General features: G+C 44.0%; 1 protein-coding gene across 4 annotated transcripts in view; it reads left to right on the top strand.

The window, feature by feature from the left end:
* Window positions 1–20,194, top strand: part of SNX29 (sorting nexin 29) — a 2,314,491-nt gene that overhangs the window by 685,351 nt on the left and 1,608,946 nt on the right. For all 4 annotated transcript variants that reach the window (XM_069645593.1, XM_069645591.1, XM_069645595.1 and 1 more), the window contains one exon: window positions 14,259–14,637. In XM_069645593.1, coding sequence (XP_069501694.1) covers window positions 14,259–14,637 — 379 coding nt within the window. The remainder of the gene's footprint in view (window positions 1–14,258; window positions 14,638–20,194) is intronic.

Below are 20,194 nucleotides of genomic sequence, written 5' to 3'. Positions count from 1 at the left end.
GAAGTATAAACTTAATTTCATTTAGCCTCTGCACCTATTTCACATGTATGGACATATTGGTTCACTTTTTGACCTTAAGTTAATTTCTTGGGTTTTGGTGATTCCATTGTCTAGCTTTCTGTGGAAATGCACTACGTATGTGTCAAAAATTAAAGCAGACAATGTTTAAATATCATGGGCTTGGGCTAAATAGTGCATCTTTCTATTCACATGCAGGAAAAAAAGAATTGTGACAATTTAGGCATGAAAAAGTTTATGAATCTTCTCCAAATTTGATAGTCATATTTGGGTTTGAGTAGCTCTGTTGCATTGCAAATTTTATTAACTTTATTGGATGATAACAATAGCTAACTACGCATAAAATTGTTGGCTTTTGCTTTTCAATGTAACTAACTGTACTGCTGCGATATACATATGTACATGTACACACAGACACACAAACACATGATCTAGCCACACACCTGCAGAAACGTCCATCTTCTCTCATGCTCATTTCTGGCCTTCACTCTCTTACCTATGTTCGTTGTTTGATCAAAGGTTGTGGCTTAGTGTTGGCAGTAGGGATTCACTTGTTAGAATCCATGCAGTGTGGAAAGAGGGATGAATGTTCGAAATGAGAGAGCTGCTCTGTGATGATTGTTAGGCAGAATTATATGCAGTACCCTTTGGGAACACGACACACAATTAAGACTACAAGTGACAGTACAATTTCACCTTTGGCACAAGCATGTACTACACAGTTATAGTGGGAGCAGTAGCGGAGCAGCCAGGCTTATCTCAAGAATAAGTGAGCAGTATCAAATAGGTACACAAAGGACAGCAATTACTATGATTCAGGCAAACACTAAATCAAGGTTTTCAAGTAAAAGAATATATTTATTTCACTCTTCAGTTGTATAACAGTACACTATTCTAAGCAGTCTAAAAATCACACTCTGAATACACCACACCACTTCCCTTAAATCCCAGATAAGTTAAGCTCACAAAATGAAATGGGAGCAAAATGGCACTCCAGCAATTTAAAAGGGAGGGAAAAACAAAGTTATTAGCAATTAGATCAAACCAACAGGTAAGTACTCGGGACAATTGAACAAGAGAAACTACAGAGATACAATCAGGTAGAAAAGGCTTAGGGTCAAAGTCAATGGGTCAAAAGTCGTTTGCTCAAGATCACACAGTTCAAGGTAGTTTGCGGTAAAGTTTGTGGCACGGTTTCTGGACAAGGTTGGTTGAAACCAAAGTTAGTTCAAAGAGCAGAGGAGGACAAGCCCTCGGATTGGAGAAAGATTTCAAACACTTTCACCGCGGCTGAACGAAACGGACAACCGGATTTGCACAGTACCTTAAAACGGAGAGGAAGCTGTAGCTGAGGCGGATGTTCCTGTTAGTTCCTGCAGGCTCACGGTTCCTGAAGCGACTTTTCGGACTGTTCAGAAGTAGGAAGACTGGAGGGTCCTGCACTACCCAGGGAAGAAACCAGCAGCAGAGCAAAGCAATGAATAAAGGTGCGCTCCTTAAAACCCAAGCAGGGTCGGACCTTCCTGGATATTCGGCCCACTGTAGCTCTGTACAGCGAATTCGACCAGAGGAGGGGTCCTGGCTTGCAGTTTGGGCAAACTGGTTGGGCCCACCAGCTCAAGGGAAGAAGTTTCCTGGAGGATCTTCTCTGTCGTCGGATTCTGGAGATTCAGACCTGCAGCAGGGCTTCACCGGGCGGTTCAAGCATTGTAGGGGTCATCTTCTTCCAGTTCCTCGTTGGTTCTTTCGTTCCAGTGGCGACTCTGCCTTTCCAGTCCCAGAGACCTGCTTTTTATGCAGTTTTCCCTCATTCATACAGCCTGGCTGTCAATCACACAGCAGGGTGACTGGCCTGGCAAGGCCAGTCCCCTTAGCCAATCAGACAAGAGTGCGACTTGGGTTACCAAGGGAACCCATGGCAGGGGTCCGAAGATCCCTCCCTCACATCATGCCTACCTAGACTTTCAGGCGCCTTAAGGAGGGCTTCTGTGTAGAAGCCCGCGAAAAGACAGCGAACAAAGGAATCATCCCCGGTTTGGCGTGCAGTGAAAAACATGAGAAAGACTTTAACGAAAGGAAATGATGAATAAACCCAGCCGGAGCCAATTGTATTTGGTCAAGCGGCTTTATGTTTGAGGCTAATATAATAGCCTAGAACAGTACGACGTTTATATAAGATAATCGCGGTAGAAAAGTTAGGGTAGATACCACTGCCACCAGCCAAGTCTTAATGTAAAGGGAGCAAAACAATGCTCCAAGAGGCACAGACAAAAAGGGATAGGAGTTAACCCTTTCCAATACTCCATGTAAGATTGGGTGTACTGGGTCTGTGGTGTAAAGTGACTTAAAGTAAAGTTAATGGCAACTTTACCCTTTTCTGGGGGACAGTAGTCAGCCCCAGAAAATGGAGTCGGTGGGAAGTCTGAGACAACCGTGTGTCACTGCACTAAAGGTGCTGTGTAACACACATAAAAATGAGACACTGGAGTAGGTGAGGCTCCAGTGCTCAAGATCACACAAAGTGAAAACAGACACAGCAAAACACATGTAAGAGTGGGAAAAGGCTCACACTCTTACCAGGTGAAAAAAATAAATCCTAGAAATCAAGCAAAGCTGCTGAGGGACTCAATAGGTAAGGGAAATTGGCCATTTATGAGAATTCTCCCTAACAATGACGGGCTGAGTGTTTGGCATCTAAGAAGTGTGAGGGGTCAGAAATGAGCAGCAGACTCAAAGTGATAGTGTTTTCAACATCGGACTTCTTTATTAAAAGGAAAGGATTGGAGGAAGGACTATCTGTCCCTATCCTAAAGAGAGTTTCACTGCCTGGAAACTCAAACTAAAGATCGGTCTGTCTCATCTTCAAAATTAAAAACACTGTTCTTGTATCCAAAATATTAATCTGACCCTCACACTAAATAAAACAACTATGAGTGTAAAAGTGTCTCTGATGTGCTTTTAGGGAAAAGTTCAAAAGGTGAATAGAGGAATTCAACAAAACAATCCTTATATTTAAATAGGGGGTTTTATCTTCCCCCTGGATGACTCTGGTAGAATGGTAAGTGTTCCTTTCAAATAAGGGCTTCTTAAAGATGGAAAAATGTTTCTTTCCCAGAATCACTGTTCAAGGATGTCGACCCCTGGATATCTCTTTCAAGCAACCACTTCTTAAGCACGGCAAAAATGTTGCTTTCAAATATTGGCTCCTTAAAGTTAGCAAAAGGGTCTTTTTTTCACACAACCACTTTTCAAGGACGGCCTATGTGTTCCTTTCGAAAAACTACCTTTTAAGGATAGCTCAAGTGTTTTTGCAAGCTTCTGCTTCCTTAAGGATGTGAACAGTAGTTTCTTTAGATGATGAAAGTATTTCTATTAAAACAACCATTTCTTACAAAGAACCTCCTGGTATACTCCCTTGCCAGGATGCCTCTTTTAAACCAAGCTTCCTGAACAGTCCCCGCTCCCGTTGAACCTCTTGCCTCTTGCCTGACCCAAAGCAAAGAAAACTTTCATCAAGATGGGGTTTGGGGTGGTCCAGTGACAATTGGGGCTTTCCCCAGAGGTGTTGCAGATTAATTAGAATAAAACCCATCCCTTTCTACTCCTCCTATATTCTCTGCTTGGTCAACGGCACTCTGTCAGGGGTAAGAAGAGAGGAGGAGAAAAAACAAAAAAGGAAAAAACAAAAAAAGTACATAATAAACCATACCAGAGTCTAGCAGCGTCCTTTGTCCTATCCGGGACATGCTCTCCTTGTATTTCACTGTCAGCAGGACAATAAATGAGGCTTCGCAGTACCCCTATTTTGGAAAACATGCCTGATCAGGAAGGCTCGTACTTGGAGCAGGCCCGGGGTGAAGGGGAAGAACTTGGGTCAGTTGTTCCGAATACCCCTGCCCCAAATCTTCATCAGCCTGCCCCTACAACCATACAAGCACTCATTCATTCACATGATCATCAAACAGTTGGAAACTGCTCCTATTTCCCTCATACAAAAAGGATGGAAGTGGGGCTTGGAATACACCATCACGACGAAGAAGATCCAGAGCAGAATTAACGACCATTTCTCCAGGAAAAGAAACAAAAGTGTCAACGATCTAGAAGACATAACAGACAGCGTATGGCAATCCCCGGATCGTGTTCAAAAGGGTGAAGTCATAGCCCCCCTCTTGGAAAGGGATTATTGAAAAAACACTGCACTCAACAGTAACCTCCAAAGTGAGGCGAGCCCACCCTCAATGCAGGACCTTACAGTCAATTCTTCTCAAGCTTTCCAAGGTGCTTCCTCTCAAGCCAGCAAAAGCACACTGGCGGCCCTGAGCTTTGTATTAAACTCCATGGTTTCGGTATTCGAACTTCTAAAATCGGAAGTTCACACCAAAGGCGGTGTATTGCTGGAACTGTCAAACGAGATGGTTAATAGTGAATCAGCAATGGTGGGCCTAAGTAATATCATGAACACCATTCGGATTCCCACTCTTAGACTCAAGTGGAAGGTGCGAAACAAGGGCTTGACATTGCACACATTTTCTGCTTACTTAAAGAGGGATAAAAGGAGAATGTCACTACACATGAGCTCCTAAAAGATCTTTCAACGAAAGTCCTGAACCCACAAACCTCCAGTCATTCCCCCCATCGAAGAAGTCCTCGAAGGCAACCCAATATTCGATGATACCTAATTATGCGAATCAATCCTAGAAGAATTTAGGAGATTAGCAAATGTGGTCATGGACGAGGATGTGGAGGTTATAGAAAATCCGTTGACAAGTAAGGATAAGAACATTCAAGGCATTTCTCTTACAGATGGCACTTGGACCTCAGCTTCCTGCCAAAACTATAAGGGAAGAAGGAGGCTAAAGCGGAAAAAAGGGAGTAGAGTGCGATCCAGAACACCACTGCCACAGCAGAGAAAAACTCAGAAGAAGACACAAAAATCAGAAAAACCCTGGTATAAAGAACACAGCAGCAAATCTATTTCTGAAAAATTTGTCATTACCTGATGTTAATAAGTCATCGGAAAACTCTGCCTCTGTCACTTCAATCCCTGAATTGGTGCAGAGCTCAAGCGAAAATCAAAATAGGCCGATTTAACCTGTCCTGGAAAAAAGGGGGGAAAAAAAGGTCCAACTGAGACAAAGCTCAGGTTCCAAGGGAATCAAGCCAAAAAGCACAATTATCGGTCTACAAACCGATCCAGTAAAATCTCTGCAAAAGGCCCTGAGTAAGCAATGTCATAAAATGGGCTACGACTGCATTAAAATAACCCCAATATTTTTGAAAAACATTGCATCAAGGGCTAAAAAAACCAGTACAGTTCTTGAAACATCAAAAGTAGATCCAAAGATCCCTGTGAAATTGGCACCAATTTTTCTGAGACCAACTGCAAAACCCTTGTCACTCTCGGGGACAGGCACTTCCAGTCAATCTCCACATACCCGAGTGGAAGTACCATTACGGACCAGCCCAAATGAAAATGATTCCTGGAACGTCCTCGGAAAATGCAGAAACCTGGAGTCTTCAAGCGGCAGGAGCTGCATGGAGGAGCAAGATGAAAATGTGCCAATAATGCCAGCCGAAAAGAAAGACCTGGAGGTGTCTGATTTTACAATCCCAAAAGTATGGCTAAGGCTGGCCAGACACCACAACAATTCATTTAGTAGATCGGTGATACTGTCCCAGGTTAAACAAATCCAAAACCTGTTCCTTTTTGCATCAGAGGACATCGACTATGTAAAATTCCCTTTTAAAGGGGATAGGTTCTTTGTGGAAATTGGACTTCAATCCCGGAGAGCTCACCAGGCATTACTCAACAAAAAAATTGATCTGCCGCAAGGCGGACTCATGCTTCACAAAACCAGAGAAGAGGGTAGTCCTGAAGTCCTCTCTAATATGAAACGCTCCGGGCGGGAGAAGGCTCCAAGAAAAATGGCAAAGCTGGAGAACCAAAAGCGACAGACACGAGCCTGGTTCCAGGTTCAAGTATAAGCGGCAAACTTATAGCAAAGCTTCCAGAGATCATCTCCCAAATCATCCTAAAATTAGGAGTGGCAGAAAACTTTCTTTAGGCAAAGGAGCCTGAAACTAGTATCCTGGAATACTCGTGGTCCTAGTTTTATGAAAAGGAAACGATTGAAAGAAGATCTTCTAGGGCAAAATTACATTCTTTTATTCCAGGAAACTTGGCTAGTCAACCCAATTGAGATAGAGGGCTCCACAATTCAAAATCTCTGGGCCTCCCAGAAAGCTAAGGGGCGACCAGCGGGAGGGTTGTTAATTGCCCTCAAAAACTCATTAAAACGATCACACCACTATGGAACAACGATTTGGGAATTCAAGCTTGCAAACTAAAATTGAAAATGTACACTCCACATTCTATCATGGTTATTATTAATATATACTGGAATCCAGCCAGTTCAAAACTCTTTATTATAGTGACGTCGAAAATGAAGTCCATAAATGCAGAAGAATTGGAATGTAGATTCCAGAGTAAGTAGACGGCGGTCCACTAAAGAAAATGGTGGAGAGGTACAGCGCCCGCAAAGTATAGATAACGTATTGCTGGATCTGCATAGTCGGTGTCTCAAAATAAAATGTGGCAGCTTGCTGTTATCTGTGGCTTGGAAAATATTTGCAAAGTGGCAATGTGAGGAATACCCACTTGTAGTAGATGAAATCAATATAGATGATGCTGAGAGTCTTAGTATTTGAAGGGCTAATATAGCTCCAAATAAGTACAGACTGTAAAGTGTCTGGGAAATGAAACTGTCCCTAATAAACGGTCGAATTGGCTAGGTCATACATGTCTGGATAACTACAAGGTGCATAGTTCAAACAGTATCTATTTGACTGAGGATTCCTAGATGAAAAACCCTGTTGGAGACTTACATTCTGTAGAGTTATAGAACTCTTGTACATTTTAGGACATGCAATTCATAGTGGAGACCTGGTTGTCAAGACTAACATTCTGTCCAGTTATGGACCTCATATTCTTATTGTAACGTGCATCTTATGGTTTAGAACATTTGTCAACATGGTAGCAGATATATATAACATCCTGTCTCAGGGATGCAAAACGTACATTCTTTTGCTTTTGAACAGTTGTCAACGTAGTAACAGGGATATATGACATCCTGGGAATCATGAAAGAGAGATTCATGAGAAGAGGTTTCCCAGAAGAAATGATTAATAAAGCGCTATTACGCACAAGAACAGCAACTACAGAAGATCTACTGCATGATAAACCGAAGGACAACACAAGATTAATTCACACCCTAAAATACTCAAGCCAAAGCTACCAGGTGAAAAGAATAATCATTAAAAAACTGGGACCTCATAAAATCAGAACCTAATCTTTACAAACGTTTTCCTGATCCGCCAATGTTGGCTTACAAGAGGGGCAAAAACCTGAGAGACAGCCTAATCAGGGCAGAAAGACCAAAAAAAGCTACACAAACCGCATTGAGAAAACAGAAAACAGGAACACACGCCTGCCTCAATTGCCAACATTGTTCCAACCTCATCCGGGGCGACCACATAAGACATCCCAAAAGCGGTAAGAAAATCATGTTAAAAGACTTTGCAACCTGCGAAAGCAAGAACGTCATCTATGGAATCAAGTGTCCTTGGGGAAAATACTGCGTGGGAAAGACCATACGCAAAGTACGAGAAAGATGGACAGAACATAAGTCCAACATATGTACGGGCAACATCAAATCCCCAGTGGCAAGAAACTTTAAAGAAAATAGACACAACATATCCCAACTACAAGTAGATGTACTGGAAGTGATGTTAGGCAGAAACCTGTGCAGTTCCCTTAGGGACCACTGCAAAAAGTTTAAGACTACATGTGTTAGCAGTAAACCCAATTGGTAGTAGTCTGTACCAACAAGATTTACCTGGTAGCTGTGGCTGAGCAGTCAGACTTCTCTCAAGAAGAGTTAGGCAGTATATGGAGTATACACATTAGGTACAAAAATACAGTAGCACAAGCAAACACTGATCAGAGCTTTGGTATAAAAGTATATAATTATTTATTTTAAAACGCACTTGTAAAAATACACTGGCACTAATATGTCAAGCAAGTTCAAACACAGTCACTACAAATATATACACCTCCCTGATTAATTATTCGACAAGTCTTAGGAAAAGAACACCACTTATTATCAACACATAGGTGAGCGCTTAACCAAGATGGCACTCCAATAATTATTTAAAAAGGGGGAGAAAAGGCAGAAAATAGAAAAACACACAATACCAACACTTTTAAAGAACCACAGCAAGTCAAGAAAGGCAGGGTCAACTGTAGAGCAAAAAGTTCATAGGCCAGGCCCACTCTTGGAGAGAGCAAGGCGGGATGTGCCCAAGATCACACAGTTGAAGTACACTTTAAAAGCCTTTGCAGATAGTTCAAAAAGGAGTTAGATCAGTTCAGAAAAGTTAGTTAACAGGTCTGAGGTCACCCCAGGATAGAGAGTCAAGGATTTACAGGACACCTTGGACGGTCTGTTGCAAGGGAGACCAGGCGGGACACAGTACCTGAAATTGTGAGAAAGCTCCAGGGGGGGGAGCAGTTGTTCCTGGCAGCGGGTGCAAGTCAGTGCTTCGTCCAGGGGAAGAGACGATCCTGACGTAGAGGAAAGCTGGAGGTCTTTGCACTGCCAGGGAAGAAACCAGCCGCAGAGTTTCCCGGTTAAAAGGTACTACCCTTTTATTCGCTGTAGTGGTGAAGCGTGGCTATCCGGCCGCCGGTGTGCTTGGCACGGGCGATTCGACCATGAGACGATCCAGGAAGGCGAAAAAAAGGGCGAACTGGTTAACCCCACCAGCTCAAAGGAATTAGACTGTCCTGGAAGAAGATCTTCTCTGTCGTTGGGAAGTGGTGAGTCGGTTCAGCAGGGCTCCACCTGTGGTGTCGTCGTTGCAGGTCGGCTCAGCTTCTCCCTCTTCGGATTCTTTAGGTCCTGTGGCGACTGCCTATTCCCCCCTCCCACACATCCTGTAGACCCAGACAGAGTGACACCACTTTTGGAGGCTTCTGTGTAGAAGCCCGCCAAAAGTGGAGCAAAGGGCTCGACTTGGGTTGGAGTTACAGAGGCGAACACAAACGCCATTTTAAAACCGAGTCCTGGCAAAAAGACCCAACCGGGGAATAAATATTAAATAAATAAACCGGCGGTATCTTTAACATTGCACCAAAAAAGTGGTGTGCGTTTAAAATGAATAGGAAAATCCCATAGGAAATATTCTGGTGGAATATTTCGCGTGGTATCCACTGCCACCAGCCAGAAACTCGACAAGGGGGGACTGGACAGTGCCCCCTTGGAAAACAGACCCAGGGGCAATCTAATTACCCCTACCAGTACTTCCACAATATGATGGTTTGTAGAGGTTCTGTTCACAATTTGAGACTAGTAAAGCCAATGGTGACTTTACATGCCCTGGGGGACAGTAGTCACTCCCAGGGCATGGAGTCTATGTTTGGGGGTCACTATGACACCCCTGTGTTACTGCACTGAGGGTGCTGTGTAACACATATACCAAAAACACATGAAGCCTTATGGATTAAAAGACCCCATAGCCCATAAAACACATTACAAAGTCAAAGGACATTCTCAAATCATGCCTAAGAGTGGGAGAAAAAGAGTCTCACTCTTAGCAGGAGAAAAAAATAAACCCCAAAAATCTAGCAAAGCTGCTGGAGGACTCACTAGGTTTGGGAAATTAGCTTATATAGAGAATTCTCCCTAATAAGTGATACGACCAGCACCTAGAGGAGGAGACATGGCCAAAAGATTGGCACAAAGATAATTATACTGGATTCACAAATTGGATCCAATGACCCCCATTGGGTCTAAATGAAGACTTCTATTTGGGTCCATTTTTATAGTCAATCTTTCCCTCATTAACATACAGAACGTACACATTTGACAACTTTATAAATAGCAATAAGAAGGCTTTTCTGAAAGTGCATGTATACTAATCAGACCTAGAGGATCTATCCTTATGGGCACCACCTAGAATGTAAGTCTCTTATCTCTGAGACAGGATGTCATATATCCCTGTTACCACGTTGACAAGTATTCTAAACCATAAGAATGTAAGTTTCGCATCCCTGAGACAGGATGTTATATATATCTGCTACCATGTTGACAAATTTTCTAAACCTTAAGATGCACGTTACAATAAGAACATGAGGTCCATAACTGGACAGAATGTTAGTCTTGACAACAAGGTCTCCACTATGAATTGCATGTCCTAAGATGTACAAGAGTTCTATAACTCTACAGAATGTAAGTCTCCAACAGGGTTTTTCATCTAGGAGTCCTCAGTCAAATAGATACTGTTTGAACTACGCACCTTGTAATTATCCAGACATGTATGACCTAGCCAATTCGACCGTTTATTAGGGACAGTTTCATTTCCCAGACACTTTACAGTCTGTACTTATTTGGAACTTTATTAGCCCTTTAAACACTAAGACTCTCAGCATCATCTATATTGATTTCATCTACTACAAGTGGGTATTCCTCACATTGCCACTTTTCAAATATTTTCCCAGCCACAGATATCAGCAAGCTGCCACATTTTATTTTGAGACACCAACTCTATGCAGATCCAGCAATACGTTATCTATACTTTGCGGGCGCTGCACCTCTCCACTATTTTCTTTAGTGGACCGCTGTCTACTCACTCTGGAATCTACGTTCCAATTCTTCTGCATTTACGGACTTCATTTTCGACGTCACTATAATACACCCTGTAAACACTATACTCATTCTACAACATTGTTTTGAATACTATACAAGAGCCCTTCATCACATGTACATTTTTTTTACAAAAATTACTTCATTCAAGACTGATGTTTACATTTGTGACGTCACGTTATGCCACAACGTAGTGACGTCATTATCAAGCGCCGTTATTTAAACGGCCATCTTAGTTCACATCACATTCACGGAAACGGAAGCGAGAAGAACTTGGCTTTACCAGAGACATTACCCAGGAGGTAAGCCTTCATCTACCTCTGCCAACACTCACACTCTCATATATATCCTTTAATTAACCCCTCTATCTTTATCTTATTGATTCTAGAACACAGAACTCAGACAGACACATACCAACCTGGTGTACTTACCTTAACGACCGCCTTCCTACATTCTGAACATACCTTTACTTTCGCTAAGGGTAAGATCCTTTGACATTTCCTTTCCATTGATGTTTAAACTCCTGTTTACTTAGTCCCGCTTCCAAGCCACTACTTAAATGGAATCAGACTCTAATGGTGATCTTGTTATATTACTCTAACCATGTTTAATGTTTTAAACTGAGGCGACATTTCCCCCTAAATAGGAACGTTTGACCATAGTTCCAAGAACTAAGCATACACTTTTAATACACTAGACTGTGAGCCTGGGAGACATCTATGTAATACAAGGAAGGCACTTTGCCTTAACTTACTCCAGTGTACACCCCCACTTTGAATTATCAGAATGTATAGCCATAGAATGGCAATCTGAATATCGTTTATTTTATTGTACTAAATGAAAGGACCTCATTGATCATAGATTGGTGTATTATGGACCTCAATATTCAAAAGGATAACACATCCAAAAGGTTAAAATACTGAGCTAAAATTGTTACTGTTTGTTATTCTTTAAAATGAAATTGTACCTAAGACAACACAAGAGTGCTGAGAATACTATTGCACACAGAATCAAAAAATGTTTGTCATACAAGTAATTGTTTTTTTTAAAAAAAAGTTCTTTAGATGTGATATAAATTGTTGAATATACCCCTGAAGAAGAGACGATTATCTCAAAACGCGTTGGGCCACCTATGAACCTTTGAAAAATAAAAAAACCTAATGAAGGAACATCCTCACCCTATGTGTGAAAGTTTATCATTGGATACCACAAAATGCCTATGTACTTACCATACAATTGAACTATTGTTATAATTACTCCACTAACTCAGAGTATAAATATTTATCAAATGATTTTCCTTAACAGTTTGGCTCATCTATTTAAGCTTGTGAAAGTGTGCAGGGGACGGGAGTTCCTTCATAAGGAACTTATCTTGTTAAGGAAGAGAGTCTAACAGAGTTTTTCTGGGACAGGCTGATTGCCGGCCAGGAGACCATGCTGATGGTAACAACAGTAGAAGTTATGAAAAAATGCTCTATCCTATCATAAAAGGAAATTATTCACCCCCGGAAAGAGCGTTGCCGTGCTGCGATTGGTCTCTATTGTAGCCCCTGGGTGGTTCTTCTATTCTTTTTCTTGTATTCATTAATTTTCTCTTGCATTCTTCTTCCTTCTGCCTTCTGCCTGCCCGCTGTAGTTTTACTTTTTTAGTTTATCGAGCTCAACTGTGAAACACTTTTCTATTTTTGTAAAGGTTTTTCTTTTTAAAATCAAAACAAATAAATAAAAAATAAAAAAATAAAAAAATTAAACCATAACCTCTTTTAGAAAGGCTCATGGTATACCCTCCTGCCAGGAAACATGTGTCTCTTCGGTACGGATCACCTAGTATACTCCCTTGCTAAGAATCTTTTTCTGGAGTCTCTAGATCCCCTGGTATACTCTCCTGCCAGGTATCTTCTCCCCAATGGCTTCTTGCCTGATGCGCCTTTTTCACCAGGACTTCTCTTCAATGTTCCCAATGTCTAGTATATCACAGTTATATTCTTTAACTGTATACACTTTCTTGGCTTGATGTATTACTTATCCCAGCTTTCCCCACATTCACATCTTGTATATGGAGATTTGTTCATGTTTTGTCTTTCTCTTCCTTCATTAATGTTTATTGGTGTATGGCAACACTTCCTTCAACCTTCCCCATATTGACCTTTCAAATAGGAGGATGTGGGCAAAGTCTGTCTTTTTTTGCTTATTTGATATTCAAAATGAGTTTTTAACCCTTCACATAAACGTCCCAAATACCTCAGGGCCCCTAACTTCTCTGGGCAGACTCTCTGGTGTCTGGCACTGCCTCAGACCAGTATCGCGTTGCTGCTGTGAAGTATTCACCTCGAGATGGCATCTTCAGTGAAGCAGACCTCCTTTTAGCTCTTCCGTTGACTCTGCGCCCCGTCTGCCGGTAAGCCTGCTGCTTCAATACTCCACCGTTTTGCTAGTAGCTTGTTCTCTGCTGCTGGTTCACTAGCATGCGGCTGTTACTGCCTGTGACTTCCCCCGTGGCCCAGCATCTCTCCGGTAAGCATTGCCTGCACACAGCAGCTCGGGAACACCTGTTCCCAGCAGCCTAACTGTGCTTGCGCCTCTGCCATCTCCCGTGACTTTGCTTCCTTCTTCCTCTGTTCGGCTTCTCTTCCCTCTGTAAACGCGGACATCCTTTTTAAATGTCCCGCGTATTTGAGCCTCTTCATAACAACTAGCCTGCATATTCTGTTTAGTAGTTCTTCTGCTCCACATTGACGCCTTTCTCCTCTTCGTCCCAGTACTGTAGGTTTTATGGGAGTTGGAATCCATAAAACCTATAGGACCTTTGAGGTGATTTTGGTTGGCACAAAACATCAGAGATTGAAGGTGTCGTGTATGTATGTACTTAGGAATGCAAGTTATCCTGCCTAGAATGTTTGGCAAGATGGATTTTATAACTCGAGCGATTTGCAAAATGACAACATGCCAGTAGGAATCTAGGAACCACAGGATGCTCTTCACATGGAAGAGGAGAATACTGCGTCTCTCCTGGTGGGGGTCATCACATCTCCACAACAGCCATCTCTTCCTATGTGATCCTCCTTCATAAAACCACCCCCAGGGTCAGGATCGGGTAGCGGCTGCCATCTTTTGGCCACATGGGAGGAGATCTTAGGCTGAGGATTAGTGATGACTCCACAGGGTTCATCAGAGTGTACCCTTTTCTTGACTGTGGGATATTTCTTGTGGCATATTGCCAACCATTCTAAAATCAAAAGTAACTGCAAAAAGCAGAAGTATTGTTGCTTCAAAATGTTCATTGTTTAGTCATTATAGAGAATTTCTTAACACTTCATCAAACTGACCATGTGTGGAAATACCAAACCTGGTAAATGTACTGATAAATTAAGGAAACATTGACTAAATATTCCTTTCTAGGTATTCCATGTGTGATCTTAAAATTCTCGTTATAGTCTTATTTTGTACTACTCGGACACTCTAAATAGTTTGTTTAATAATGCTACTCTGTGCATGTTGCTGTGTACTCTTCAAAAACATGCTACTATTTCTTTACAGCACAAATAAAGAATAAAAAAGAGAGGAGGAAGAAAAAAGTTGTGTCGAACATAATCTCATTCGATGCTGATGAGGAGGATGATGATATAAATTCAGTCAATGTTTATAAAAGATACCTGGGTTCCAGAGAAAGCTCAGAAGAGAATTCAGAAAAAACCTTATTTTCCTTGCCTGTTTCTGACGTCGCTTCATCTCTGAACTCAATTGAAAATGAAATCAACATCCATTTGTGGAAAGATGATTCCTTGTGTTATAATGGAGATTTTTACGATAGAAAAATGGATTTGAAAAGTATTGATGATGAAGACGATGATGATGACGCATGTGAAAAAACATTGGGCTTTCAAGGCATGGCAGATGAAAGAGAAACATCTGAAGAGTAAGTAGTAGTATCTCACCTTAATCTAAAAACAGATTTCTGTATATTTAAACTAAATGAATAGCATAGTTGGTAATGAAATTAAATGTATTAGTGTAAGTATACCTTGGCAGCAACCATGAAGCGTTTTCAGGATAGGAGGGGGTAAAGTAATGATCTCGGATTACCCAAATATATCCCTCTGAACTACAGTTCAGTTGGGGTAATCTTTAAGCATTCTGTAGTTTTGCTGGTCATTTGCTTTTGCCATATGAAGGTCGTTATTATGAGTTTATTGGCTATTGACCCAGTACTCGGTGGAGTCCGTTTTCTGAAAATGTTCGGGGGGGGGGGGACATGACATCTGAAGAAAAGGTGCCCCTGCCAAATGAATGGGGACAAAATGGTATGCCATGAAAGTTGGGGGGTGGGGCAAACACCCCTGTCCACCCCTAAAAGTACGCCCATGCCAGTACTACTGCATGTGTTATTTACCATACCTTTGAAGGCAAGTCCCCGTTAGGCTCATGCCAGAAAGAATACAACCCTGTAGGGAAAAAGGCCAAGAGATTGCTTACAAGGATAACAAGGTTAAATTGTACAACAGGTAAGGGGCCAGCAGAGCACTCTGCTGCTCAAGAACGTTCTTCTTGAAATATCATCAGTAAATTATAAGAGTACACAGCGTCACTAAGGACGTCATCCATAGGGGTTAAACCTGCACAGCTGATTGGTATACATGGTCCTGCTCCATTGGGGATGCCCGGCTATGATTGGTTCTCATCTCCACTGTCTGTCTTTCCCCACGTGGTCAGCTGGGCTCATCTCTTCAGGGACTGAAGGTCAGGCGCTTCACATTTTGCTGTTCCAAGGCTACTCTTGTCCGCTAATGCTACTACTGCATCATTATGGCATGCGCCTGGGAGGCTTATGAACCCGCACCAGGGGGGAGGGAAGTAATACAATAATGCTGACGCACACATTCTGTGCTCTGTCTATATCACATGCCTTGCACCCAAGGCTTCCACCCTTGTTTTGATCTATAATGTATCCCTCCCTGTACCTCGTACTACAAATGGTATTTTTATGGCACAAGGTGAAATGGTCGCACATGTTCAGTTCTTTTATGACCATTGGTTTTATGGCCTATTGCCTGGGGTCACTCACTATCATGGAATGCAGGGGCTCTTGGACTGGGTCAGTGGTGGGTGCCGTTACTCCTGGTGGCCTGGGTGGGGGTCAGAGGACTGTTCTTGGCCTGGCTGTGAGGAATGGGTTCCACAAGGATCCTGGTGCCGTCTCATGGCCTTGCAGGGCACATTCTTTTCTGTGATACAAGTAATTGCAACAGTTAAGGTAGAAGGGGAAGTTTCTGTGAGAACCAGTCGCGCGGTCTTCTCTCCTCAGCGTTTTGGGCCTGTTCCGGTTTCTCCATCAAGCTAATGTTTTACTGTGCGGCCGTGCAGGTTTGCTGTCGTAACTACAAAATGATGTCTTCTTTACATGCGCGCACTAAATCTATGCATCTATGATTCCCACAATATTGTATCCGTGCCGGGGTTCTTAAAACAGTACTTTCCCCCCTAGCACCTTGCACAGCTACCTATGGGATTCACCTTACTGTAAAGCGCCTGGGGGTGGCGGGGACAGACTCATTTCCATCCCAACACCTTCTATGCTTAGGTAAGTGAGGCAGATTTTACAAAGACCACTTCTAGTACTTCTGAAAATCAGTTGTCTTTATCCATTTGAACACTGGTCTTGAGGGTGCAAACGGATTCTGTGCATTAGCAATTCATGCCCCTACAATTTTTAACAACTTAAAAGATCTTTCTTTATAAACACCTGGTGGAAATAGGCATACTTGTATATACTACTTAAAGATTTGCCTTGGCTCTCAGACCCGCATTCTATTCCTATACCTTGCACATCATTAGCACACAATACACATTTTGTTAATAAAAAAGAAATATTTCTGACATCTTTAGTTTTTGCATCTCAAATAGTACCACCAATATGCGTCTGCCTAATTCTATTCTGAGATACCACATAGTCTTCATGTACACATAATGCTTCTATGTACACTGGTAGAATTCTCTCCTGGGTTTTCTCAGGGTGTTACTTGTACTATATTTTTTACTTTGAGGCAAATCTGGATTCACTGTCGCAGTGTGTCAGCCTTCCTGATATCGTTCATTCCCATATGGTATTCAGGGAATTTCTTCCAGAGGAATTGATGCAGTAACAAAAAGGTGGATGCCACAGATGGCCTCCAGAATCCCCAGAACTCAGTAATGAGTTCAAGTTTTATTAAAGCTCAAGCAAAAGTGATTCCGGATGCTGGAGTTGGTCTGGCAAAAGGTCATCTCAGCTTCCATGGGGCTCCCTCCACCCTAGCCCAGGCGTCCCTAATATCCACAATATTACAGATGACAACTAAGGCCAGGTAATCCTCACTGTCTGGTTCTAACCTTTTACTCTAAGGGAGGGCCTAAAGGCCAAAGCCTTTTCTAACTCTCTCCCCGGACTATGATTCTCTAGATTGTCAATCCTCTGACCGGTTCCAGATGTTCTAGCCACTCTCGTTTCTCTTGCTCTTTCACTCTCTTCTACCCATTTCTTCACCTCCTTTCAATCTCCCTCTCCATACTATTCACTCTCTATCTCCCCATATCTCCCCCTCAATCTTACTAGTCGCCATCAATTCTTCCATTAAGATCTATTCTACTCCCATTGTCTCACTTCCTCTTTCTCTCTTTACCCCTCTCCTGTTCCTTGCCTCTCTCTCTTTCTGGGTCTTGGTTTTCTCTCACTCTCGTTGTCTTCTGCTCCTCTCTCCACCTACCACCTTATTCTCTCTGTTCCCTGTACTACATACACTATCTCACCACACTCCGTCCACTCTCTCTCTGACACACATTCATATTCCACTGACACACCTTTAAATTACCTCTCTTCTTTCCATATACTCTCCCCCACCCACTACACACCACACTGCTAAATTGGTGCCACACTCTCTCGCACACAAATCCTTACGTGTAGTGTAATCTCTCCCAGCACTGCCATAGTCTCCTCAGCACTCCTCCCCTCCATCCATTCTCCACTGCCTGGTACCTTGGTCCACCAACTGCTCTCCCAACCTGACCCATACACCTTTCATTCAGCTCTCGCCTCTCTAGGCTTCTACTGCTAAGCCTGGTCTTTTCGGTCTCCTGGCCCACATTGGTAGCCCCAGTCTTGGATTAATCTCCTGCAGTACTTTCCCCATTGGGTTGGCATTTCCTGTCATAGTTTTCAAATAGTGCGGTAGGCTGTGCCCCCCTCCTTAGTCTATGGCATTTGTTCTGTTGTGGCATCAGGAAACTGGTTGGTTTTCAAAGACGCCATCCGTGAATTCCTCCCTGCAATGCTAGAGGCACCACAGATACCTCCGCTGACGCCCGAGGCCCTGGCGCAGCCACCTCCTCTGGCTCCCCAGCCGACTCCACAGGGAGCTCCAACGCAGCCTCTGCCGCCTTCTCAGCCTCCAGCCGTGGGCTCTGTACCCCAGCCTCCGGCTCCGACTACTCCTCCTCCTCTGCAGGATCCTCCAGATCTGCAGGATACGGAGGAGGAGCCAGACACGCCTTCCTCAGCCAGGGCCTTCCACAAACATCTTGCTGGTCTGGCGGAGTACCTTGGCCTCCCCCAACCCAAGGTCGAGCAGCTTCCTATGCAGACTGATGTATTCTCCCGAAGGGCTGACTCAAACCCCGCTCAGCCGGTCAATCGACGCCTGGACGCCAAGTACAGGCAGGTGGAAGGGAATACACCCTTGCTTTCGGCCCATCCTCAGCCACACTCTTCGGTGATCACTGCAGCATCACTATACTCCAAGCCTCAGTCATCCTCGGCCTCTTCCTCTGCGGCGATGCTAGGCAAGGAGAAGATGATCTTGGAGGCATATGGCAAGAACTATTCCAACGCCTCTTTACATCTACGTCAAGCCAACGCTGATGCCATGCTGGCTGCCGCCAACCAGAGATTATGGCAGGAAATTGCGGACTTCCTCCCGGAACTCCCCACCCAGAGCCAATTGCGCTTTAAGGCAGGGCTGGCTGAAGCCAAGCTGGTGGCGCATGACCTCATGGAATCCTCAGTGGCTCATATTGATACCTCAGGCCATACCATCTTTATTGCTACGGACATGAGAAGAACAGCCTGGCTCTGGGCAACGAAGTTCAACCCGAAGTCCAGGAGCACATTCTAGATCTACCGTTTGAGGGGGGGACCTCTTCCACTCCTCTACGGACGAGGAGCTGGACATAAAGAAAAACAGCTCACAAACGGTAAAGTCTTTATCCATCCTTACAAAGACCACGCCCAAATCGTACACCCAATCTCATCAGCGCTCTGAAAGAGGTCGTACGTATGGAGGGTCCCGCGGCTTCCAGGAGCGCAGGTCCAGGCAGCCGGACCGTTCGCCATCTCAGAGCCGGCGCAAGCAACAAAAATGGAGGTGGGGGAGTAAGGGCTTTTTCCGGTCCCCCCTCCTCAGCGTCAGCCTCCTAGGGAAAGAAAGCATGACACGCCCCTCCGGGTCCACGAGTCTCCGGTGGGGGGCAGGCTTGCTCTCCATGCACAGTTCTGGTGCCAGAATTTTGCGGACCCCTGGATCCTATCTGTAGTATCCATGGGGTACTGCCTTCCGATCCCAGCCTCTCCTCCCTCCTCCCCTCCCCTCCACTCCCACAGGTTGGGACAGCAACTCTTTTGACAGAGATCCGGTCGCTCATAGAGAGCCAGGCAGTGGAGGAAATCCCAGCCTCCCAGCGTGGCTTTGGCTCTTACTCCAGGATTTTCACCATTCAGAAGAACCACCAGGCGGGCCTGAGAGTTGGGCTGGACCTTTCCACCCTCAACCTCTCCTTAACCCTGCAAAAATTCAAGATGGTTACGCCAGCCAACTTTTATATCGGAGACATTGGACAAGGGAGACTGGATGTGCTCCCTGGATCTGAGCGTTCTTTTCTATGGTTCAGGATCATGGGCTACCATTTTCAATACAAGGTCCTTCCTTTTTGCTTCAACTCGGCCCCCAGTGTCTTTATCAGACTCATGAATTCGGTGGCGACCCTCGTCAGAGCGCAGGGTCTCCACATCTACCCATGCTTCGACTACTGGCTTGTCAGGGCTACATCTCCGGTGGCGTTTCACCACACTTCCCATGCCCTTATGAACACACTGGACAATGTGGGCTTCACACTCAATCTCAAGAAGTCACAACTGCAGCCCACGCACACTCTCACTTTCCTGTGCCTCATTTGGGACACGTGCTCAGAGAAGGTCTTCCCGTCGGAGGGCAAAATTTCGGCCATCAAGAGGGCCACCGTCCACTTCCTCAGCAGAGAGGTGACCTTGGCATGGTGGTACCAACATCTCCTGGGTCTACTCGCAGCAGTACTATTAGCCGTGCCGCAAACAAGACTAAGGATGAGGAGGATTCAGCTGCACTTCGCGGCCTCATTGGACCAGGAACGGGGCTCGCAATCTGAGATGATCAACGTCCCTCCATCTCTCCACCCGGACCTAACCGGGT

Source organism: Ambystoma mexicanum, chromosome 2p (assembly GCF_040938575.1).
Source record: "Ambystoma mexicanum isolate Mex_15411 chromosome 2p, UKY_AmexF1_1, whole genome shotgun sequence".
In the NCBI taxonomy this organism is placed as follows: Eukaryota; Metazoa; Chordata; class Amphibia; order Caudata; family Ambystomatidae; genus Ambystoma; species Ambystoma mexicanum.
Note: the sequence above shows the minus strand (reverse complement) of the source record. Positions and strands in the feature narration are given on the sequence as shown.